The sequence below is a fragment of the Achroia grisella genome, unplaced genomic scaffold (assembly GCF_030625045.1).
Source record: "Achroia grisella isolate CSIRO2021 unplaced genomic scaffold, CSIRO_AGI_Agris_v1 utg918, whole genome shotgun sequence".
In the NCBI taxonomy this organism is placed as follows: domain Eukaryota; kingdom Metazoa; phylum Arthropoda; class Insecta; order Lepidoptera; family Pyralidae; genus Achroia; species Achroia grisella.
The window spans coordinates 2,237,366-2,264,151 of NW_026713067.1; the positions used below are offsets into that span (position 1 = coordinate 2,237,366).

General features: G+C 31.8%; 1 protein-coding gene across 1 annotated transcript; it reads right to left on the reverse strand.

Moving 5' to 3' along the window:
* Positions 1–10,199: 10,199 nt before the first annotated feature.
* Positions 10,200–25,788, reverse strand: LOC131853931 (probable protein phosphatase 2C T23F11.1). The gene is made up of 8 exons (XM_059205020.1): positions 25,617–25,788; positions 23,609–23,799; positions 22,628–22,725; positions 19,271–19,423; positions 18,769–18,949; positions 17,978–18,069; positions 16,302–16,475; positions 10,200–11,180 (listed from the first exon to the last, which is right to left on the reverse strand). The coding sequence occupies exons 1-8, from the start codon at positions 25,640–25,642 to the stop codon at positions 11,082–11,084; spliced, it is 1,014 nt and encodes a 337-aa protein (XP_059061003.1). The 5' UTR covers positions 25,643–25,788; the 3' UTR covers positions 10,200–11,081.
* Positions 25,789–26,786: the final 998 nt, after the last annotated feature.

Here is a 26,786-nt window from a genome sequence, read left to right on the forward strand (position 1 = left end):
GGTGTTGGTGTACAGCGTCGAGGTGAATGGAGCAACATCCGCCACCGTAGGCGATACCTATGACGATTAAAAAAAATAGGCAATATTAATTTTACCACAGAATTAACACATGACAGGTGTAAACACCTCTACAGGGGTAAAGGGGATTGTTAGTAATGTGGATTGATGATCTTATCGCTAACTGACCTGACCTCATGTTCATCTTATTGTCTTCCACTGGTGCCCCGCCAGCGTAAACCGTTAGCGCACGCGGATGCACCATTCCATTATCATAAAAAAAAACCTTCATGCGGTTCCACCTGGAACCTATCGTAATAATATCTAAGTGGTCATTTTGCGACAATGGACAGCGTATACCGTTAGTGCAGACAGCAGCACCATTAAAAAACTAGTCTAATTAGCAGTCAATCAAACGAAACTAATATGTCATATAAAACAAGTGAAATAAATTATAACATTCCTATAGGTACCTACTAATAATAGTACCTATAGGAATAATAATAATCTCAGGATAATTCACACAGCGCCATCTAGTCCCAAGTTCAGCTATCTAAAGCTTGGGTTACGGGTACTAGATAACTGATACAAGTACATAGATTTTTTTTTCGTAAATACATACATATTATACATAGAAAACACCCAGACCGATACAAACAATCATACTTATGAATACAAATGTTTGTGCCGTGCGAAACCGGCCGTGTAGACCGCTAGACCACCGAGGTCGTCATTATCGTCATCAGGAATATTATTAAACTATTAGTAATATAGTAATATATTTAAATACTAAACTATACTAACAATAATAAAGTTTATTACATTAGTTATATTACAGTACTTCACATTTGTTATCAAAATCGTGACTTAGTAAAAACAAATAAACCAATAAAAGGATTTAGCGCAGCTGCAAAGCCGCAAAATTGTTTGTCTATAGGTAGCCTTCTATAGACAAACAATTATAGGTATAGATTTGTTAATCTATATCTATAATGCTTAGTATATGTTAAAGTAAACAATGAATACACTAAATGTTAATTTTTTTTTAGACCAATAGTGAAATACAAAAAATAAGAAATACGAGGGGCGGCTGATAAGTTCACGGCCTAAGGTAGTAACAAAATTTTCCACATTTTTGATGTTTTCTTCGGTCAAGACCGTTACAAGGCGACCCGGACGGGGATCGTCTTCATACGTCTCTTTGCCTTGTTAAAATAACCAAGCCCATTTTTTAACCATTGTGTATGAAGGTGCAGAATCCTGAAGAAATGATGACATCTCTTCAAAAATTTCTTTGGGTGTTTTTCCTTTTTTAACGAGGAACTTAAAACCACGGCGCAACGCTCCAAATTGCGCGAATTTTCAGTACACCCGAGGGAAGAAGGGTTCTGTTGACTTGGTATTGTTGCTTGTTTCATAGGTAAAGTATTTATGAACAAAAATGAAAAATACTCTCTATGTATACTAACAATGATTCCCTCTATCAGTTGGAATCATTAGCGAGATGATTAGTCATCGTTAAATAGCCTAGGCCGCGAACTTATCAGCCGCCCCTCGTATGTACTTAAAAATAAGGTCAATTAAAGTTTTTCTCACAATTACAATATTCAGTATTACAACACCAAAGTATTAACATATTATTGTTCTGTTTATCCACAAGTCTAATTTATACAATATAATGCTTATATAATCTAATTTTACTAGTAAAAGAACAATACTTCATAGCATCTCATAGTTTCTTACTACCAAGTATCAACTTCGTAGCATTAGATTTAAATGTTACCTTCATTAAGCTGAATAGATCGATTTCACTAAAACTTATGATCGACTTTCAACCACTGAGCGACCGCTATGCAATAGATATGTACCAATCTACAAATACAGAGCAGTGAGAGTGACATTCAGTCGGTAGATACAAAGGAAGCCAAACAATTGCAACGAACAGACATAATCCGCATTGACATGTCGATTATGACCATCGCCTACTGACCTGACATAATAACCTTAAATTGTAATTGAATAACTTTTTTATAGAATAGGGGACAAAGTTTGGAGAGCTTGCGGCACGCCTGATGGTTATTACCGACAGGGGAACTGCAAGCGCGTTGCCGGCATTTTGAAAAGGAATAAACTATTTTCTTAAAGGTTTGAATACCGTATCGGTTCGGAATATGAATGTGGATGGTTATAAGGGCAGAGAAAGGCTGAAAAAGAGGTGGATGGACTATGTGAAAATATGGCATAAAAGGGAGTAAATAACGAGATGATTGCGAACAGAGATGAATGGCAAAGAAAAACATATTACGCCGCCCCCAAATGATGGGATAAGAAAGAAGCAGATGATAATCCGTCAGGAAATTCCTTTGCTGGAAGGTGACTATGCGTGGCAAAAAAGTTCTAGAAAAACACAAGAGGACCGACATTCATCCGGATGATCAAGATGGTATTTTAGTTTCTGTCGGGTAGTACGATGGTGAAATTCAGCAGCTGGTAGCTTATAAACGTAAAACTATATAATACTAGCTACTCGTCCCGTCTTCGCACGTGTGTACATTTATTATATAGAAAAGCCTTCCTCTGGAATCACTCTACCTATTAAAAAAACCGCTTCAAAATCCGTTGCATAGTTTTTAAAATTTAAGCATATATAGGGACAGACAGCGACAGCGATTTTATTTTATACTATATCATTATATAGTATAAAATAAAGTCGCTGTCGCTGATGATGATGGATACTTTTCTTACCAAAGTAAATATAGGTAGGTACAACATCAGTTACGTGGGTACCTCGTTTCCACTTATTTCTGTCATCAAGCAGTTTGCTTTGATTCTATTAAAATAAAATTAATCAGTAGACGGTAGCCTCGGTAGTCTAGGGGTTTAGCACACCCCCTTACATCTAATGGTCGCGAGGCCATTTGTTCAGTAAAAATTTTTTCTATTCTCTAGATTTGAACTCGAAAAATTTTGTGTCGAATAAGAGCTCCTATACCATGTCGCACTCTAATATATTACTAAAATTAATAAATTGATTACAAAAAATTAAACTTACAGGTATCGTACGCTTGAGGCTGACCTGACGCCACTCCTGCGCCACACCACCCCACCTGGTCTTATATAGCGACTGTTCTAAACCCCCTTTATCCAATTAAATGGGGGTGGCCACTGGACAATACCCGTTTCTAAGCGGTTTTTCGTTGATTCTTATTCTCATTATTATATTTGACAAGTACTAACCTAATGTTAGTAGTTTGTATTCGTTTCATTTCAACTTAAATATGTAAAGTAACAACAAAATTATTTAAAAGAGCAACACGCAAGTTTCTTGCTCATTCTTCAGGTGATGAGACAGATTTCCGAATTAGCGGAAAATTGAAAAAAAGATGTGTCATCACATATTTTTATTCATAAATGCATTTTTGAATAAAAATATTTGAATATCGTGGAATATATACCTATTGTATATATAATAGAGGACATATATATATAATAATAAATAAAATAAACATAACGTCGTAAATTTTCATAGCGTCAAAAGATTCTCGAGTTTATGGACTGTTTTATGGGACTGATAATACCGTAAACAGTCAGTTAGGGTTTTATTGTTTGACCTTTTCCCGCAAATATAAATGAAAAAAGACAAAAAAGTAGCGATTGAAAACTAACTGAGTACCAATTCCAACATGCGTATGTAAATGAACTGCGTTCTAGTCTAAGGGCTTTTGAACCCTTGGTATAACCACAGATAATATAATGGTCTTTCTGTAAATGAAAAAACATTTAATGATGAATCATACCATGTTTCCTCACGAAAAATAGTGACTACTAGTAGGAATCAGCCCTGTGCGTCATAAGTACTTACAAATATTTAATAAAGTATAAATAAAAACATTGGTGACACATTACACAACATCAACAATTAGGTATTTCGTTAAGCACAAGTGAAATTCACAATGTTGTAGTCAGTGAAACAACTGTTTATTATTTTAACCACATAACAATTAATGTACTTAATAATACTATAATTTAGATTTTACAGCGATAAGTTATTTTACTTATTTTTATGTAAAATATATAAAAGTACGTAAAATAACTAGCTACTCGTCCCTGCTTCTCCCGGGTGTATTATACATCTATTAAAAAAAACACTTCAAAATCCGTTGCATAGTTTTAAAGATTTAAGCGTACATAGGGACGGACTGACAGCGACAGCGACTTTGTTTTATACTATGTAATGATGATATATAAAATTCTCGCGTCACAATGTTAGTTACCAGATTATTATGTAATTTTATATGCATATTTAGTAGGTCTGAGAATCGGCTACTATCTATTTTTTATATCCCTAAGTGATAAGGATTGTCCATCCCTAACATTTTACTTAATTTTTTGGACAATTTATAGCGATATTAGTACTTCAATTTATATGGTAAAACAACGTTTGCCGGGTCAGCTAGTATGTATCTATATAAAGTATATATAAGTAGGTAACTATAGCAACGTCGTTTCGGCAATGTTTTTGTAATTAGAAATAAGTTTTGTTTATGCAATTGAAATGGCAAAGCAGCTGTAGACCCACCTGATGGAAGAGATAACATTCTTATATACATGATTCAGGACCAACATTACGAACGTCACACTGTTTTTTTAATGGATGACGATGGAATAATGCGCTCGTCTACACTAACACTACGCTAGCTCATCGTGACAAATTCATATTCAATTCAATGAGTCCAGGGGAACCGCTTCAAGATCAACCTAAGTATATCACTAACAATCGGGTTAGTAGTCCACATCACTAACAATCCCTTTACTCCCTCACAAAATATATTGTGACAAGGGTCACCAACTTTTTTTAGCATGGACAAACGATCAAGAACCTTGCAGATACAGAAATTCTCTTTTCATCAATAAACTTCAGTGCATTTTTTATTCAAGACTATACTTAGCGTTTTCCACGTTTTTTAACTAGGCCCCTCACTGCACACTGCAAACTGAATAAGCAAATGGCGAAATTAGACCTTAGCGTATCGACAATCTGCAGACCTTGCAAGGCAGAAGAGGAAACGCCACTACACATCTTATATAGTCGTAGCCCACTCATATATAAACGAAATATCTCCTTTGGAAAGTATTATTCTATCCTAAGAAGATAAAAACCATCGCTCCTAAGAATATCGTTCAATTCTGGGGGGAAAAGAAGATTGTTAGTAATGTAATGGACTCCACTACTAGCAATGTACCATGTCAGGTTGACCTCCACGTTCCGTTTCCCCTGGAAATTATCGTGATAACTTCGTGGTGAGGTTGTCACGATGGGCTAACTACCTGACCTCATGTTATCATCCTCCACTGGTACCCCGCTAGTGTAAACCGTTAGCGCAGGCGGATGCTCCATTCCATTATCGTCAATAAAAAAATCGTTCTATTCTTGTCCCAGGTATAGGTAACTTTGAATAAGGACGAGCACAATAAATCTATACAGGTCGCAGTATTATATGTCTTAGCCAGGTGCTAATAAATACAATATACAATAGCCCAAAAACTGCCAATAAAAATAGTTTTCCAGGTTCTCAATCATAGCACATGTCGTATTTCATTAATCTCTATATTTTTTTTTTATACTACGATGGTGGCAATCTATCATACGGCCCATCTGATGATAAATGGTTACCGTAGCCTGTGAACGCCTGAAACACCAGGGGTATCACTTGCGCGTTGCCGACCCTATAATATATTTCCGCAAATAAGACGTAGTCTGTCCTAGCCAGACATGTGGTTTGTGGAATGAACTACCTGCACTGCACTGCAGAATTATGTGAATTATCCAGGGTTATTATTATTACAGTGTAGAGTACGCTTAGACTTCGTTTAGTGCACCATCGCACTGCTCGCCATCGACAGGGAATTCATCTCCACACGCTGGAACCTAAGTAGTATCGGACAGTGCGGTTTCTGAGGACCTTCCTCCCGCATACACTTTGATTGTGAAAGGAACTACCTGCCAAAGTTTTCTCCAGTGAGACTACAGTATTGGTTTTTCAGAAAGTGTATATTAAGGTTTCTTAAGGGTCGGCAACGCGCACGTGCCAGCAATGGTGTTTCATACATCCATAGGTTACTGTGACCATTTACCATCAAATGACCGTGCTCGCTGCTTGCTTGCTTGCTTTTTCGCCTATGGTCTACCTTCACAGCCACTTTCGTGATAAAAAACACATTATTTATGAGAAGCCCTTGAAATTCGGGAAAGTCATTGTCACCAAAAACAAAAATACAGTAAAAATGTAAAACTTTATTACATCCACTACTATACAACATAAAGTACTGTACACACCGCTACCTTAAACATGACTAGTGCATTGCCAGGTGACGTCTGGCGCTATTACTAGTGTTATTTATTACTATTGTAATATTGTGACTCAGGATATATTATACAATCATTGTCAGTTGTAAATAAACATTATTATTATAAAATATCTTTACATAATATAAAATGAAGTCGCTTCAGCTGTCTTTTCGCTTAGATCTTTTAAACTACGCACCGGATTTCTTTTCGAATCGGAGTTTTTAGCAGTAGATAGAGTAATTCAAGACGAAGATTTATATGTATGATATACCCGTGCCTTACTAGGCATTTTCCACTCCACTCCAATTTTATTATAATGCAGTTTATTATTAAGCATGCTAATGGTAGTGTAATGTGCTCTTACACATTATTTAAGTCACAATATTACAAGTTGCCTACGATACAATTAATTCTGATAAAATACAAATAACTAGGTACATTTCCAAACTATTATAATACATTGTTACAATCAGGGAAAAAAGTCTATAGCATCATAAACATTCGGATGTAATTAGTATTCGCAAATCGTCTACTTTACTTTGTAATTAAGCGAATAATCATAGATAAAACACGCTATGTGTATGATAATGAGTCATCCATATTTTTTTTAATCGACATTTTCTTAAGATGATTGATGTAACTATCGCTGTAGGCCTGGCCACACATTTACGGTAAATGTCGTGGCGACGATGCAGTCTGATTGGCGCATAGGTTCCTAAGCCCCGCTGCTTTAGAAATGCGCCAATCAAACGCATCGCCATCACGGTTCGCCCAGAAACTGTGAGTCTGGTCTTATATTGGTTATATTGTGTATGTTTTTGTTGTACAAAGAAAATACTCATTTCCCCGATTATAATAGGGTAATTTTATAACCCGTTACGTTTATTGCGAGAGCAATATATATATATTTATAAAATATATTTACAATACGTATGAATATTTGTTTTAGTGAATCAGTTGAGTCTACAACACGCCCTATGTATATATAAATAACTATTACTATTTAATGTGATAAATTTTCGTTGTTGTAAATTACCCAAGTACAACGGAAATAATATAACAATCAAGAATAACTTAATAGTCATGTTTGTTATTAATGGTTTTACTATTCTTAAATAGGAAAACCATGTTGTACTCCCCTATACTTTTGATTGACCTACTACAAGGTCAATCAAAAGTATAGGGGAGTATGTCAAGGAAAAAAATGCACTATTTAACGCTAAGTTTGGAGCATGATTAATATAGTATTTCTAACCATGCTCAAAATTTGCGCCATTTGAGTATCAAGGGGTGATCAGACTCCACGAACAGTGTCTTAATATTGTTATTATTGTTTCCGTTTCAACATCTGTTCAACAACATATGAAGAAATGTCAATGGATATTTACATTATCAAAAATATGGAATTGTGTAAGTAATATTAGATATATGTATTCTTTTTACATTCTCTAATGATATAATAAATTGCACTTAACGTTTAATATAGTCATAATATTTAAGTTATTCAATTGTAATATCATCAATTCGAAGACAATGGATTTCCATCAACACTGGTGACTACAGATCTCAAAAATTACATTAATCTTATATATAAAATTCTTGTGTCACAATGTTAGTTACCATACTCCTTCGAAACGGCTTGACCGATTTTTATGAAATTTTATATGCATATTCCGTAGGTCTGAGAATCGGCTACTATATATTTTCATACACCTCAGTGAGAAGGGTTGTCCACCCCTAATTTTTTTTTTAAAGTGGCATTAAAAAATACATACAACCCAAATATTTAATTTCCAATGCTCAGCTGGCTCAGTTTAAGCGCAATAAATCGGACTTTTGGTGCTTTTAATTATGGTAGATGAAACTTATTTACACCATTACACGGTCCGAACAAAAATACAGTCAAAACATAGTGCCTAGTAATATATAGATATTTAAAATAAATAAATAACCTTGGACAATTCTTCATAGCGCCACCTAGTCCCATACTAAGCGGAGCTTATGCTATGAACTGATATAAATACTTAAATATATATATTTTTGTAAATACATATTACATAGAAAACCACCTAGACTAATACAAACATATACATTTATGAATACAAATGTTTGTAAAGTATAGGGATCGAATTGGCGACCATCGCATACCGATGGGATATCGAAGTGGTCAGATTTATACATTTTTATCACATTTCATGACCATGTTAATTGATATTATGCATCATTCTACATAATCTACACTTTAAATGCACTATTGGACCATTTTGCAAATTAATCGGACGGAACCTACGTTCAAAGAATAAGATACAATTTAAAAAATATATAATTTATGTCATAGATACACAACAGATTCTCCGTAGCTAGTCTGTGCCAGTGTATAGTCATCAACATTACTCTGTGCCCAACTCTTCACATCCCACGCATCTCCTACTCCGTGTTTATGTTTATTACGTTGTGTTCTAAATTAATTAATAAAATACTTTATAAATATAATTGGTTATATAAGCTATCTTTGACATGCGTAGGTTAAAACTGGTAATGATTACTTGTCGAGCTTTTTATGATTCATATATAAAAATAATATTATATTTATTAATGTATGACTATAAGGCAAATCTAACTTATAAATATTATAAATTATTTAAATATAAACACTTGATATCATAACTGCCACTCCCAACATCTGTCATTTAAGCTAGACAGAAAATTTAATATTTAATTTACAAATTATACGTAATAACATACTAATATCAATCATCGGTAAAGAATAAAGATTTAAAAAAACACGTGTGGTTTTAACTTAATAAAAATTATATTGTGATAAAATAATAATATTTAAACGAATATAACATGAATCTATTCATAGGTCTATAAAATAATTGTTAATTTAATTTGTATTATATTCCTCTTGTAAATAATTATGAACAACAGTAATAAATAAACATAAAAATCTACTGTTCAAGTTGTAAAGTACGATTATATATTCTTCTCTTTCTTTGAAACCAAAATCATAATTAGAAGAATAGAGACAAAACAAATAGTGGTACGGCAAACAATGACGCGAGATATCTTTTTTTTAATATTACAGTTTTCTAAGCTCTCATATTTAAGAATAATAACCGATTGTTATTAACTAGTATCTATTATAGATATTTTTACTTATATAAAAAAAAGTTACATAAAAAATATGTAGTTTCTTATTATAAACTCACGTCCTCCTCTTAAGGCTTAATATACATATTTCAATATATAATTATCTTAAATAAAATTAACAAAAATATAAATCTCGGTCGTACGTAATCTAATAACTTCTAATCATTATTATTTTTACCTAATATGACACAAAATTATCACATAAATTAAAACGAAAAAGAAACAACTAACATTAATAATATAATGTAACAATTTTTTTATAATATAATATAATACAATTTTTATAATATACAAAAGCTGCAAAATAATTTGCGCGGGAAATCCCTCACACGTATACGAGTTATTAGTTTTATTTTGTGTGATTCATCAACTTCTTGCCATATTGGCTTCTACACGACCTCCACACTTCATAATGCTTCTAGCTACACTATCTGGGATAGCTATTTTTATTCATTTCCTAAATAATATCTAAGAACAATTTAAAGAGATAATTGCCTTTATCAACCGATAAAACACAACATTAAACCCGTGAAAAATTTATATAATTCATTCAATAGAAAAAATCAATAAAAAGTAAATTAAAAAAAAAAGTGAACAATGTATATATATACAATTGACTAATTAGGCAGATAGCCCAATAACATGCAGATAGCTAATAACATTTGCAATACCTACCAATGTTTGAATATCGATTACCAGACCGAAATATTATTATTCTAAGTTGTAATAAATTAAATTATTATGTTATTCATAAAAAGTCAGTCGTAAAGTGTATACCAAGTTAAAAGCTAATTTTGAATAAGATAATTATGTACTAATCATACTATGTCCATGTGACGTGACGCATAATTTGTTTGTTTGTTAGTTCATATTAAATAATATGGTTGCTTCATTGCACAATAAATTATGTATAAAAGAACACAGTTGATCTATACAATAAATGCGTACGATGACGAACTTATACCAAAAGAGGATTTCTTCCATTTCCTTTCCCCTTAACCTTTGGCTTTTGAGCGACTGGAGGAATTGTGGAGTTGTAGAAATATGTATAAATAATACGCATACATAATTTGTATGAAGGTTGCATTGCCACATTTAGCCTCTCTTTTGGGCCATTGTTTGTGTAAGTTGTATCAATTTTCCACTTTACTTATTAGGACAATTTGATCAGTAATGATACCCTTCTTCATCTTAGTATGTCCTTTACGAGTAACTCTGAATATCCCTTGCCTAAGTATACCCGGGTAAAGAGAGCATGGCCGTATCCGGTAGCCATTATAGGACACGTGGACGACCCTAGTTGATTGAAGTCAGTGAAGAATTTATTTTTGTGTGTTAAAAATAGTTATTATGATATTATGAATCGAAATTTCGATTCATTATTATATATCTAAATTCGAACATCAAAGTAGATGTAATCATCTCTATTTAAATAATTGGATATGATGAAATCGAATGATAATTTCGATTGCAATATATATTAGTTCCATAATCGATAAAATCGTTTATGTGTAACATTTTTTTACCTACAATTTAGTGATTTATCCTACTTTATACACAGTTGCAAGTCACAAATAAGTCTTTATTTAAGGTCTTCCTCTTCGTCTTCCACGTATAGCAGGTCATCCATTTTTGTCATAAACTTACTATCTAAGACGTGCTCGACGGGAATTGGTGATTCCTGTGGAATTAAAAGTGTTTATAATAGTAATTGAATATTGTAAGCAGCTGATTTAAATGCGCAAAAATAATTAACGGATTTATTTTAAAAATATTTTTGAATGTGAAGTCACAAGAACTTAATTATTTACCGATTTTTTTGAGTTCATGTAATTTAGTTTAAATCACGTACTACATACACATAATGCATTTGTAGTTTTCTCAGCGTCCAATAAATCACTGAATAATAACCTAATTATTATTATTATGTATATAATTTATTAAATATACTTTTTGATTTAAAGGATTTTAAATCCTGTTTAAAAATTTTATATGTGACAATTTCTATAGCCAAATCAATTGTTTTTTTACGGTTAATAGGTATATATACCTCAGAAGTACGTTAAATGTAAAAAGTCGTATTTCTTTACTTGAAAGTTTACACTTTTAGATGGATGTAATCTACTAACAGGGATGATACTGTACGAGAATTCAAACACAAGTTTTCCTAAAACGAACATCCTTTTAGAAGTTTGTACGAGGATTTGATAGTCATAATATTATGATATACGAAGATTGAAAGCTAAACTGAGCTAATATACGACATTTTTATCCCTTCGTACAAAGCTACTATTAATGCAATTAATGAATATACTAGTAGTTATCCTATAATGTATCCTAAAAATAAAAATCAAGGAATTTATTAATAGTTTATTGCAAGCAAACGCGAGTGGTTTCACAAAACAAAAGCAGAAAACAAAATCAGAATTAGAACAATTTGCATGCTAAGTTGATTAGATGATTAGAACATGTTATAAATGAGGCATGAAAATCGAAATAAGTAAACGGTGTACCAAGACGAAAGAATATTTTTTTAAAATAACAACCGTACGGCCGAAGTTGTGGTAAATGGAAACGGTCTATGTACATAAACAATGGTATTACATCATCATATACGTCCATGATACCACCCTTTAAGTAATATATGAATGTATATATTCAATCTCCCTCAAAGAAACAGTAGGAAACAGAAAACATGTTTAAAATTTCTGATCCCTTGATCTCATGATTAAATTAATATTAAAGGTTCAAAATTTATATTCAAACTTTGCTAAAAGTGAGTGAGTTTTATGAATACTATCCTTTCGGCTTGGTGTATCGATTACGACTAACGTTGTGTAATACTATTTCATAAGTGCCTAGCTTTTCGTCTATGAAAGTGGCTCCACTTCATAACTTCAAATTTATATACTAATTAAATAAAATAATGGTGTAACATTACAACATTAACAAACCACAATAGACAATTATACAGATTGGTTCATGCTTTATATATAAAAGGCAGTGACCGAGATTTTCAGAGACGAATAAGACAACTATCTGACAAATTTAAATGTTATGATTTCTAGTAATAGCAAAATTATTTCTTGCATGGTTTTCAATATATTAAAAAAATCAAATACTGCACCTAATTATTAATCTCTGTAAAATGACAATCAAATCACAGTAAAATCATAACAACATACAATTTTCATGCAAATTAAATATATATATATATAAAATATAAGCCAATGACTGATATTTTCAGAGACCAATAAGACAACAGTTTGACAACTTTATATTTATTTAATCATATGGTTTTTAATTAATATTAATATTAAATTTATTATTTCTTGCTTGTTTTCAATTAATTCATGTAAAAATCAGATTTTTGCATTATACATCTCTATAAAATGACAATCAAATCATGCCGTACAAAACATTAAAATCATAACAACATACAATTTTCATGCAAATTAAGCTTTAAAGATACAATTAATTAACATGCAAGACAATACAACATTTATAATTATAAATATTAATTGACAGAAACAGCATGCAAACCTAGAGACTGAGTATATAGCGCAGTTGAAATTGGAGTTTGAAATGTATATAAATCGACAGATTTGTGATTATGCAATAAAATATAAGATGGTATATGTCATAAAAGTAATAATTATGTATGCATATCGGGTAGGTCTGAGAATCAACCAACATCTATTTTTCATACCCCAGGGGTATGAAACCACTTTTACTATTTTTATAGTTCACCCTTTTTGTATCAACCCCTGATTTTTATAGCGATATTATTACTTCAATTTATATGGCAAAAGAACGTTTGCTCGGTGAGCTAGTATATTATATAAACCTTTTGACTGTTTTCAGTACAGACCGAGTTAACTTAATAATATCACTGATAAAACTGTCAACTGACTCGTACCTTATATGAGACATAATAATGATGTACCCTGTCACAGTGTTTATCATCCTAAATTTACAATTTTAATTGATTGCAACTGAGTCATATATTCATGTCTACGGAATCAGAACATATAAAAAATGCCAGTATAATAAAAATAGGAATTATACATAAATATATTTAAATGTTTAAGGAACTGTACTAATGTTCGCAACATTAATATATTTTTTATGTAATTATAAAAAAATGCTATTTTCTTATAAATTTCGGATTTTAAATCGAAAGATAGATTCCAAAAGCTATAAGACGTTTTTATACATTAGACGATTGTATGAAACATAATCGTAAATGCAGACATATAATAGTTAATGAAATCTTAAATTAATAATATATATATGTTATAATGAATATATGTTATATTGTAATGTAATTATACTTACTATAAAACATAATACATATACATTACACATTATAGTGGACGTCTTCCGGGCTGCGATGATGATGATGATGATGATGATTACATATTATAAAAATATATTAAGGTTAACATTTTATTATATTAACATTATATTACAGAATAACATTTTAAATTGGAAACTGTTTTGTAAAATATGATAATAATAAAATAATAATATAATTAATAAAAGCAGGCAAACAAACCTTAATACAGACATTTGGTAGAGGGCAACCTTCATATTTAAGCATATATGTAATTCGTGACAGATTACAACTACAGATAAAAAATCAATAGTCCTTTTGCTAAGTAGTTTACATGAATTAGGCCAACAAAAATATTTTCTATTACTATTATTTTATTTTATCAAACCAATAGCACACTGGCTAGAAATAGACCTTTACTTTAATGTTAACGTTTTTTATATAACCTGAGTTAATTAATGATACACATAATCCAAACCTAGTACGCACATAAACAGATATTTTTTTTCTTATGTGCAATAAAATATGGAATCAAAAATATGAGCAGAAAAAACAACCGTGCATGGCACAAATCAGTCTTACCTTGTTGATATGATATTATAACAATAATGCATTCATAAAAACAAATAGATTTACACAACTAAGCAATCACAGAAACAATAGAACTTGGTCATTTCACTACACGCTCAAATAATGTTTAAAATAAAAGCCACAAAGTGTATTTTTCTGTATACTTAGCGACATCAAGTATTAGCAAAGAATTGGCGAGTCAGAGTGAGTACAGAGTAATTTGTTATTTGAAAAAAAAAACAAAAATATTGTTATAGGAGTAATGTAATGTCCAAGTCCTATAACTTTGGGTACACAATCACAGTTCGAGATACATTGGAAGTTTGATATTAAAGCTTGTGCAGACGCGATAAAGTCTGTTATCAAAATTAGGAGAACCGTCGCGTCGGTGTCAAAGTCCAATACTTGTTGGGGCGAGCAGTATCGAGGCATTTGAATGGAGACTGCAAGCAAAGTTGTGGGTTAAACTATTATGCATACGGTTCAAATTAAATATGCATGTAGTAGTGATAAAATGACTAAAGATTCAGAGAATCATGACGTTTCAGGTGGTAAGAGAAATGTTCGATAACCTCTGACTAACCCATTCCCATATATACCACTGTATTTTTTTATATTATAATAAAAAAAGTACAGAAGGAAGTCTTCTTTGAAGAATTTCGTGTGTTTGTTATTAAACTCGATCAAAATGGCTTTACCGGTTTTTATAAAATTTTGTGTGCAAATCTGCTAACAACCATCTTTCATACTTCTCAATGATAAATGTGACCCACCCCTAAATATATTTTTTTATTTTAGTATGATTTATCATTGAAAATACATACAACTCAAAATATTCACCCTTTTACGATCAACCTCTATATTTTACAGCAATACTAGTTTATATAGTAAAACAGCGTTTGCAGGGTCAACCAGTACATGTATAAAAATTAACATAAATATATATATATGTGTGATTGTATGTATATATATATATATTATAGTATTTATTCAACATTATGAAACTCATTCACCTATTATTACATGCTCACTCTACATGTTATATAATACACTTAGTACATGCAATTTTACATGCAATTATTTATAACTAAACATGCACAAAATACAAAAACGAACATACAACAAGTAACCAGCAGAAAAACTCAATTTTTTTAATATAATATAACTAGAATGGTAAACAATGAATCTGACGGTCTACTTGATGGTAAATGGCAAACATCGTCTAATTACATGAATGGTACTACAGATATAGTCCTCATGTGACCGGTGCTAAACCTCATGCATTACCATTCGTACGGTCTATGGTATAACGCCTATATACAAAAAAATAGAGATTTTTGTACATAAAATTACTGGAAACGGATAATAAAATCATGACAGTCATTGTTATGCAAATAGTCCATCCATTGGATGGAGCAACTATTTTAAAAGAAAATTTGTAACCAAAAATTTGTATTATAAAGAAATTTCATCCCTTAATTGTACGAATACGTAAACCGAATTAAGAAATTTCAATAGTTTATATCTTTTATAAATAAACAGAGATATAGTGTAAAAAGGCGTCCGCGTAGTTACCTTGATCTCGCCCATTTCAGCCAAGCGGCTTACTTTATAAGCTGTCTCGTTGTAGGAGGCAGAAAGGGCAATGCATGAGTGGTATCACAGTCACATGATAACGTGATGTCCGTAGTATACATAGGTAACTATTACCGCTTACCATCAGATACATCATCTTGCTTATCATTCCAATTACATATAATATATTTAATAGTCTTCGTCAATTATGAAAACATTAATAAATTATGTTTATCTCCTTCCCTCTCTATTCCTACCTCTTCCTAAAGACAGAGACAAGAGATAACAACCAGTGCATATTTTGTTATTTCGTTTACATACCGGCGGGTTGCAGCGCGGGAAAGGAGCTAGGCAGATGAGCAGCACAGTCATGTTGTCGCACCCGAGGCCGCCAGTCGCGCAGTTTGGAGCTAGACACTGTCGCATCAGCTCCTCGCACACAGCCACCGGCTCCCAGCCGTTGAGTAAACGCGTTCGGCAGAACAGTATCACCTCCTGAAATGTATACATTTTCATGGTTTATAACTGCATATAAATAAATAACCGTGAACAATTAACACAGCGTCTAGTCCCATAGTAAGCAGCATGTGGTATGGCTACTCGATAACTGATATAAATACTTAATGAAATGAAATGTATTTATTTGCATGAAATATGGTATAAATATTAAAAGCATGTCAGTATTAATAAAATTGTCCACATATTTCGCCATCGTTTTGGCAACATTTTAGTAATATACTGATTATACAATAGAATTAATGAATTTACATTTAAAAATTGTATTATATGTCAAATTTAGATAGATACGTTACACTTATTTTAGTTAGGTGTCAATCAATATTATTCAAATATATCAAACAATACTATTAATTTTATTATCTAATAATTCTAAATATAACAATTGTCAATTAGCCAATTCCGAAATTGGTATTTAAAAGAATTTATGGTCAATTCTTTAAAGTGACGGGGGATTTTATTATATATTTTTATAGCCATTAAATAGCAACTTTTTTGATGAAGAGAAGTTTTACATGCCGGAATAACTAATTTCGTTGGATCCCGTCTATCAAATCTATCAAAAGTGGATGTTTTTTAACCCGATCTCCATTATATACAGAGAAGTCACTGTGAGTATGTTTTTTTAATAGATACATAATATACATAGAAAACACCCAGTATGATTGTCTATATCAGACAAATAATCATACTGATGAATACAAATGTTTGCACCGTGCGAGGAATCGAATCCGCGACCATCGGATGTAAAGCGGTGTGCTAAATCACCGATGCCGTCGTATAGAATGAACGCAGGCTAGCACGCACGTACGTAAGCACGCACGCATGCACAAATTTTATGGTTACATCAATACACTCACATATACATTTCGTACATTATGCTATATTACCTGGTACAATATATAATAATATAATTTAGAAGAAAAGTAAATGTTTAAACATATCATATATATTGAAACGAATTAGACGATACATAAAGTCATCTCCGTGGGCAACTAAGATTCGCCTGTTTTTATTCCTTGCAACTTATTAACTGTATCCGGATTAAAGGGTGAGATAGTAAGCAGTGAAACTACAGGGTATGGGAGACATGCACCTTCACCCTCATGAACGGCAGTGCATAAGTACCTCCTATGGGTGTCACAAATTCATTTAGTGTTGCCTGTGATACCATACAAGCTTATAGGCAACGATTCTTATTTATACATGCAGAATCAATATTAATCGAAATTTCTGAATTCAAAAATTGGCATCATTAGTATGTTTGTTTCAAATAGTATAAAATGAAGTTTCCGCTGTCTGTTCACTTAGATCTTTTAAACTACGCAACAGATTTTAATACAATTTTTAGCAATAGTTACAAATGATTGAAGAGGAAGGTTTATATATATTATATATATGTTTATATATATGTACATACCCGTGCGAAGCCGGGGCGGGTAGCTAGAATATAATAAAATGAAGAACCGTCTTTTCCTTACCTCATTAGTCATCACCTCCCAAATACCATCACATGCGATCACGATGAACTCCCAGTCATCATTAAGATGTCGTACTTGCACGTCCGGATACGCTACAAGCAAAGAAAGCTTATTATTAATGCCTTGTAGACGACCAATAATATAATAATAATATCTCAGGACAATTTACACAGCGCCATCTAGAGCGCTAAGCTAGGAAGAGCTTGTAATGGGTTCTAGACAATTGATATAAACACAGATACATTTATTTTAGAAATACATACACATATACATAGTAAACATCCTGAGCGATACAAACCAGGCCTATGTGGTCTAGCGGTTTAGTACATACCCACACTTCCGATGGTCATAGATTTAATTTCTCGCACGGTACAAACAATAATAATCATGACTCTTATTATGCAGCTGTACCCGCGCTGTAGAAGCTGTACCCGCGATTTCGTCCGTGTGGAATTAAGAAAATCAGTAATCAGTCCAGCCATTTCAGAGATTATCCGGAACAAACAGACAGACAGACAAAAATTGTAAAATATGTTATTTTAGTGTATGTACCGTATTTATATTCATATGCATGTAGTAAAAAACGGTTATTTCAATATTACAAACAGACACTCCAATTTTATTTTTATGTATAGAGTATAGAGGCTGAGTATTTTTTATGTATATTATGTATCAAAAATAAAGTTCGGCAGCGCACGTGACCCCTGGTATCTCAGGCATTGCTAACCATTTACCACCAGAACGGCTGTATGCTTGTTTGCCAGCATCGTAGTATAAACAAATGTGCTTACCAGTAACAATCTGCTCTTGCGGTGAAAGCCTGTAGTTCCGTTTGAACACGTAGTCTCCGAGTGCTCGTGAAAGCGCTAAGTTACCGTTGACCCGGTTCAGTTGCACCCAGCCGCCTCCTGCTGTGATCCTGCGCAACTCCTCCTCGTTGTTAGGCTTGTGATCGTAGGAGAGCACCTCCACCTATAAATGAAGGACTACTGGCGGAAGGACGTCGTGTATCGGCGCTACCGTGGTAGATTGCCGTCGTCAGTGCTGTGACCACACAGATGATTTACATTTATATTATTATTACATACAAGCTGTGCCCGCCGCTTCGTTCCGCGTGAAATTTATAGCCTATATGTATTCTGATGTATAAGCTATATTACCGTAGTTTCATCAAAATCCGTTCACTACTGAAATAGTTTCAATAGCATACTGAATGGATGTTACTGGAACTTTATAATAATATGATACCGCGGGCACAGTTGGTTTGCGCATAAATATTAAATGGTCACTAACCTGGCCCCTTACGCTAGCAATAGCCCTGGAGTCACCGACATTGGCACAGTATAGGGTGTTCTCTTTTACCAGCACAACAACGGCGGTACTACCAGCTACCTTCTCTTGCAGCATATCCTCTTCCAACATCGCCTGGTCAACATCTAGGAAACCCTGGAAAATATTGATTGCAATTAAGCCTATATGTGTGTACTAAGATACGAATGTATAATCTTATCTACTTATATGCAACTTCCACAAAATGAGACTAGAAAGACAGTGGTGACATCGCCTATGCATAATACATAAACAGCAATATTGATATTATGTACCCTAAAATATCTTTATATACACCAAATCTATATACCTATACAAAAATATATTTTACTCTCCGGAAATCAAACTCTGCAAACAAACCAACTTAATAAAAACACAGTGCTATGCTCCTCCTATAGATTCAAATATACCGAGCAAAATGTGGGCAAGTCATTAGTTATCGCCACGTGGACTACCCCAGCTGGGACAGTAGTCCTGGCGGTATTTCATTGTAATATTTACTTACTTACTTAAAAACTACAACGTTACTACATATAAAATGAAAATGTATAAGTCTAATTTTAATTAAAAATACGATATAATATTTGATACGGTCTGTCTATGACATAACTTTGAAACAAAACAATTCAATGTCAATTTATCTACAATTTCATATTATTTTATTCACAATTATAACACATCTCGTTCCACACTAGCATGTCAACTGTAATTACAATTGATTGTATAATAATTATGTCAAATACATATACCAGCCGTACCTGCGACTTCGCCCGCGTAAAATAGTGACCTTGACCAAATAATGAAAGAAATATTTAATAATTTAACCCAATAAAAAAATTTCATTGTTCTAACTTCAAAAATGACGAATTTCCATTCCCTACAACTCAATCAAAAGCTTAAAAAATAAGTTTCAAGGTTATAGCTTTGAAAATGACTATACTTCCATACAATCTTTGAAAAGGGATATGCCCTTTTCAAGCACTTACAACCCTTTTTCTATATTTATACTAAATCAATAGCCTAAAAAAATATTTCAATTCTTTAAAAGGTAATTGCTCAAAATATTATTTTGATTTTGTTCCTACATTCTATTGAATATAAAACGCCATTATATCCTGGAGCTAGAAGATCGGCAATAACTCTGGGATGCAGATGAGTAGTTTCCAATGAGAAGCCACTCTACATGACAGCATCACAATACATATTCGCTTATAGTCCTGTGACTGATCGCAAATGTACTCAGAGAACAATAATGACGTCAATTCCATTGTTTTATTATCTAATAAATGTTGTAATTTTTTTGTTGCTATTCCATTTTAGTGTACGATGACTGTTCATACATTAAATATAATTTAAATAATTCATTTTTATTATTTATAGTGTACAGACCCGGCCACGCTTTGCTGTGACTAAGGCAATAAAATAATATTGCGACTATAAATTGAGATGTAAGCTATCCTATCTTTCAAGTTTGATCAAATTGCACACAATGTGCCAAATCAAATTTGGAATCGGTTCAGTAGTTTAGTAGTCCATCGTGGACAAACAACGTAACACGTAATTTTTATATATAAAGATTATACCTACAAAATAGTATACATAAAGTCGTATTTCAAACACAGTCTTTCGAAACATACCTAATAGCAAGTAATTTTAAACAAATACTATTTAAAAATTATATTCAAACGATGTACTTGTTCGACCTCTAAACTGTGAAGGCTATTTTTTTATTTGCGTTAATTATATACGTCACGATTCGTATGCAACATGCAATTCTGAATTCTCTTACAAGGTCGCAAGAAATTCACTATTACATCATACTATGTTATAATTAGTAATTTACACATTTTATATCCGAGAATACGTAGCGTGAAAATGTAGGTAATAGGCAAACGTAGAGTATGCCGTGTCTAACTCAACTCAAGAAACAACAACACAAATCAACAAGAATTTTGTATTTTAATATATTTATGTTCCTGTAAGCGTCCATATTAATTGAGATAACTAAATTTCAGATAAAGAAAATTTATTATAATTGTAAATCGTAATTATGCATGCCTTTGCTCTTTTTTTATTATATTTTATTGTTATGAACTACTGGATAGCGTTCCAGTAGTTCGCCTTTGTCTAAGGAGGTGATGACGGCTACGACAGTATTGTTTACTAATGTGGATATCGTTACACTACCCTACTTCGTAAAATATTATCTTTCAAATAAAACAAACATTATAATGAGATAGTATTTTTAAACGTTTTCCTCTTTTGTAAATAGAAATTATGTAAATAGAATATACATCATAATACCTACTGAAAAAAAAACAGGACAGAGTTAAACTGTCTGTACATTGGGGTGAGCAGAAACAATGGAACTTTATAATAAGGGGGGAGGGTTTGTTAGTAATAGGGACTAGTCTCATTGTTAACAATATGTCTACAGTTGGTCGTTTTCACGCAGTATCAACTGGATATTCCTAAAGAATCTGCCATATTGTGTTAATAACCTGACTTCAGTTACATTTTATATGTAATTAAATCGCAAACAAGCTGACGGGTCACATGATGGTAAGTGGTAACCGTTGCTTATATGAAAGTACAGAAGATTATCATTTGATGCCCGTGATAAAAGTCATTCTTGACAATTAAGATAGTATGCCCCTTATTTATTTATTTATATAATTTCAATGCACAAAAAACCAAGGTAAAAGTACATATGGCGAACTTAACGCCTTACGACGTTTCTACCAGTCAACCACAGTTTGTGCAGAGAAAGTAGGCGGTGCAAATGTAATCAATAAGAAAAATAATACCTATGTCATAAATAATATATATTTACTACAAGTAAGTACATGTAAACATACATATACAAATAACAAAGTAGCCTTATATATAGTGTATGTACACTATATATAAGGCTATAGATAAATATGAATAAAATACATACCTAAATCAAATGTACCATATACATACTGTATAACATACTTATCCTGTAATGTTATTGCTGTGCCTACCTTATCTGACCCCACAAAATACATAACACAATGAGGTTGACGGCAGGAATAGGTGAGACTGTGGCACGCAGAGAACTTTCTACAAACTCTACTTCAGAGGACTCCTCCACAGTCCCTCTTACGGTCGGGATGAAGTGGTGATGACAATGGTCTAACTGAGCTGACTTCATTCTGATCTTATCATATACCACTGCTGCCCCACCATTGCAGATGGGTGCACCACTTTATTGGCCTTACTAATATTATAAATGCGAAAGTAACTCTGTCTGACTTTCTGTCCCGATATCACACTAAAACTACTGTACATACATACCTGTTTAAGTGCTTCCTCAATGTTCCCAAGATGGTACTCCGGCCTTGCTGTTATAAACTTGTGCAAATGCTTCCCGGCATATTCTGCTATATTTGCACCTGGAAACAAATATTGCACTAGTATACTCATAACATACAATAAAGATAAGGCATAAACATTATATTAAATAACACATGTTTAGTTACGCTTTAGTCTATCATTTCGGCCGTGATTTTTACACTATTTTACTGCTTTAAAACTTACACATATAATTAAAGCATGTTTTTTTACTGGATGATAATGATATATAGGCCTGATTTTGCTAACGATATTTACTGACGTGGCAACAGTGGAGGATGATAGGATGAGTAAGTCACATCAGGGTGAACTGCTGAGCATCCTGGCGAATTCACCAGAATGCTTTTATAAGTGAATGGAGATGGACCTGACAGGGTACATTGCTAAATGATTGATTTATTTACATTTACACTGACAATGTTTTTTTTAATTAATTAATCCAATGATTACAAAACTAATGATAACACTTACATTGTAAGATATGCATCTAGCTAGCAAAATATTTACATTCTGTTTTTATAATATAAAAACTGTTTTGTTGTACGTTGATTATAGCAAGGTAGAATCAACAACCTCATTTTATGCACTCCTATCTACATACATAACTACATAAATGAGAGTGCTGTGACCTAGTGGTTTGCAAAATCAACTTCAATTCCTAATGTCGTAAATTCAAATTTAGTTTTGGGTACATTAACAAAATTTTAAAATTTGTATTTATAAATTACTCCTCAGCGATGGCAAGGATACAAGCAAAACAAATAAACAGAGAAAACTGCCATGTTCTACTGCCACATCATCATCATCATCCAGTCCAGTCATAAACTATTGGGCACATCTAGTATAATGCAAACATATGAAGTGTTGAATTAACAAAAGATATATTCTATTCTATTCTAGTGTTCACTGTATTATTGTACTAACCACCATGCCCATCATACACTGCAAAGAAAGCTGTACCGGGATCATCAGGCAAAGACAGAATTTGTGTATGGGAGTCATCCATGGATACTCTCCAGCCTTGCATACATGAGGATCCAACAAGATATCTTGTGTCCTGGCATGTTGATGACTGCTTATCAGTCACCGGTTCAGAAAGGGTTTGCCCCATCACTCTGTAAAAGAACTTATGAATGTATTGTAATGGCTATTGCTCCAGTTCTAACATTTTCAAATGCGCTATTGGTGGTTGGTAGGATGAGCATTAATTTCTATAAACCATAAAGACAGTCAATAGTAAAAAATAAACAAAAATGTTATTAAATATAATAATAATAATAATAATGCCCTTTATAATGAAATTATAATTATTTGTGGGACTTCTAACTAAAATATTTTTATTAAAATTAACTTCTGATTTCAATTCTTTTGGCATAGGAGGAACAGGTCAATCTCCACTTAGTCCTCTTATGTCTATTATGGTTAATTCTTAACAATCGAGTAAGTGATAATGATTTCACCCTTGCCCTACTCCATTAAAATTAACAGATTTCAAACAATGTTTTCTATGAGAAGTATTAAATGATATTAGTAAAAAATACCTCATATACATATAGGTATATTACATAAATTATGATAACAAAATACTCGAAAGTGAAAATATTTCACTTTACAATTCAATAAAATTGAATCAAATTCTTCAACTTACCTTTTAGAAAACATGATAAATATCTATATACTACAAATTATGTGTATTTCTATATACTTGCTGAATTAAATATGTTTTATACTAAAACCAACATAAATATTTATGTTATCATTTATTGATTCGGCACACACTATAATTATACACAAAAATAGGTCAATTTTACAAGTATTATTGAAAGGAAGTTAAGTCTAACACTATTTTAGTGAGTAATGACTGATGTCATACATACATATTCGATCAATTCAGTTTACAGCCTTATCTAAATGTAATTGGATAAGATTACATTTGTATTAGATTTTTAAATCACTGTGTTGTATATAATCAGTTGATTTATTTATGTTTCTTTCACCTATTTATTTATAACAAAATACAAGTTGTTTGCACATACCTCTAATAATTGCACAAAAACCCTTAAAATCAAGTTACTAATTGAAGGTAATATTAATTGTGAAATATATTATAATAACTTGTAATTATCGTAAGGACAAAAGTTGTAATATTTTCAGACTTTCCAAGTGATTTATTTTGAAATGGTTAGTAAACCTCGATAGTGCGTAAATAATAAGACATCACGTCAAACCTTGTTACCTGTACGTCAATGTCAAACATAAACATATGTCAATATCAAACTGACGGTTAATATTTTACAGGATATATTGTCTGGTTTAATCTGTCCAATCTGAGAATTATTACTTTTTCAATAATCTTACGACTTTAGATTGTTTAATATATATATTTTATATGATTTCATTCTTGGAAAATTAGAATTATAAATAATGAATGTCACAATGTTTTAAAGAATAAACGACAATGTAACGTATTGCTTCCGTTCTGTATGAGCTAATGAAATGTACCTGTAAAATACCAATTTTTATAAAGCAACCATTACATTTATATATATTTATTTATTATTATTTATATTAAAAAAAAGATCTATTTATTGCCAACAATAACAAAATTATATATTCTACATAATAAAGTACGTACATACATACATAGAGGTATATGCGTTTATTAAGACAATTTAATATTTTGTGGAAATCTAAAAATAAAAATTTAAAAAACTCTATTTACCACAGATGTACTTAACGAATTTACTGGAATATATATTTTAGTAGGTAGATACTTTATTAAATCTATAATTACGTAGGTAGTTAATAGTTACATGAACGATCTGGTAAATAACAGTAAGTCTGAATAGATTAAATGCTTTCCTAAGTAACACGTAAATTACTTGTTATTAGTTAGATATTTATATAATAACTACTTCATTTTAATAATTACCTTATCAGTTTAGACGCTGTAAACATGACTATTAAATCCTAAAGTAGGTACCTGTTATTACATGTAACTCAATATCAACACAAAACACAAATAGATAACTTAAATTTAATATTTGTAAGCAAAAATATAACGTGAATTTAAAATTGAAATAACTAAGAAAATAACACTTTGACTTTAGTTGATATTAAAAAAATTTGACACGAGTGTGATAGATGAGACTTTCGTACCTATTTATTAAAAAAATATCCAAAGAATTTTACTAAAAAGTTTATAGTTTTTCTAATAATAATAAAAATAATCTTCCATCAAACAAACTTAATAGAAGCACTTTTGAATATTCGTGTCTTTTACACTACCACTCAAATTCAGAAAAAGAAACTTGCTTGTTGCTTATAAATAGATATCCCTATAAGCACATAACCGTAACACAATTATTTAACTAGCACGGAAGGTAAAGATTTTTTCAACTATATACTGATTTTTTAACTGTATTTATATAGTTAATAATATTTGTAATCGAATACGAATGTTTTTAATTTTTATTGAAATAAATTATTCTTAATTATAATAGGAAGCCGAGTGATAATGTCCACTCTTAAATGAATGTTTCTTTCTATAAACTACTACAGCACAATTTTATCTCTGTTCTTAGTTATATTATATTTTTTCCGTATACTTAAGCATACCATGCTTTGAATATTTTGCAAGCATGCTATGCGGAAAAATACAAATCGAATGATTAATATTATTTGCAATTATTTTTCCTCGATCGTTTTACATTTTTATAAAATTTTAATTTATAATATTTATTCAAAATCCACAGCTACTCGACTAATATTCGCCGTAATATTCTACTCAAATATAAATATCCAACTATACATAGGTACTTGTCGTAGTGCCATTAATTAGTAAAAGAATATTTTAATTATATTTTATCTGTCCAATAGTTGTAGAGTCACGTGGGGCAAGTGTACGCAAGTGTACTTAAGGTTTGAAGTATCAAATAATTAAATATTTGAAGTTAACTGGAACAAAACAAGGTTTATTATATAAAATATTTAATAATCAACAACTTAAACGCAAAATAAATAATTACCATTTACACAAATTCTTTGGAAATCAACAAAATCAAAACTGTTTAAATGCGTACACTTACCCAAGTATAGGGGT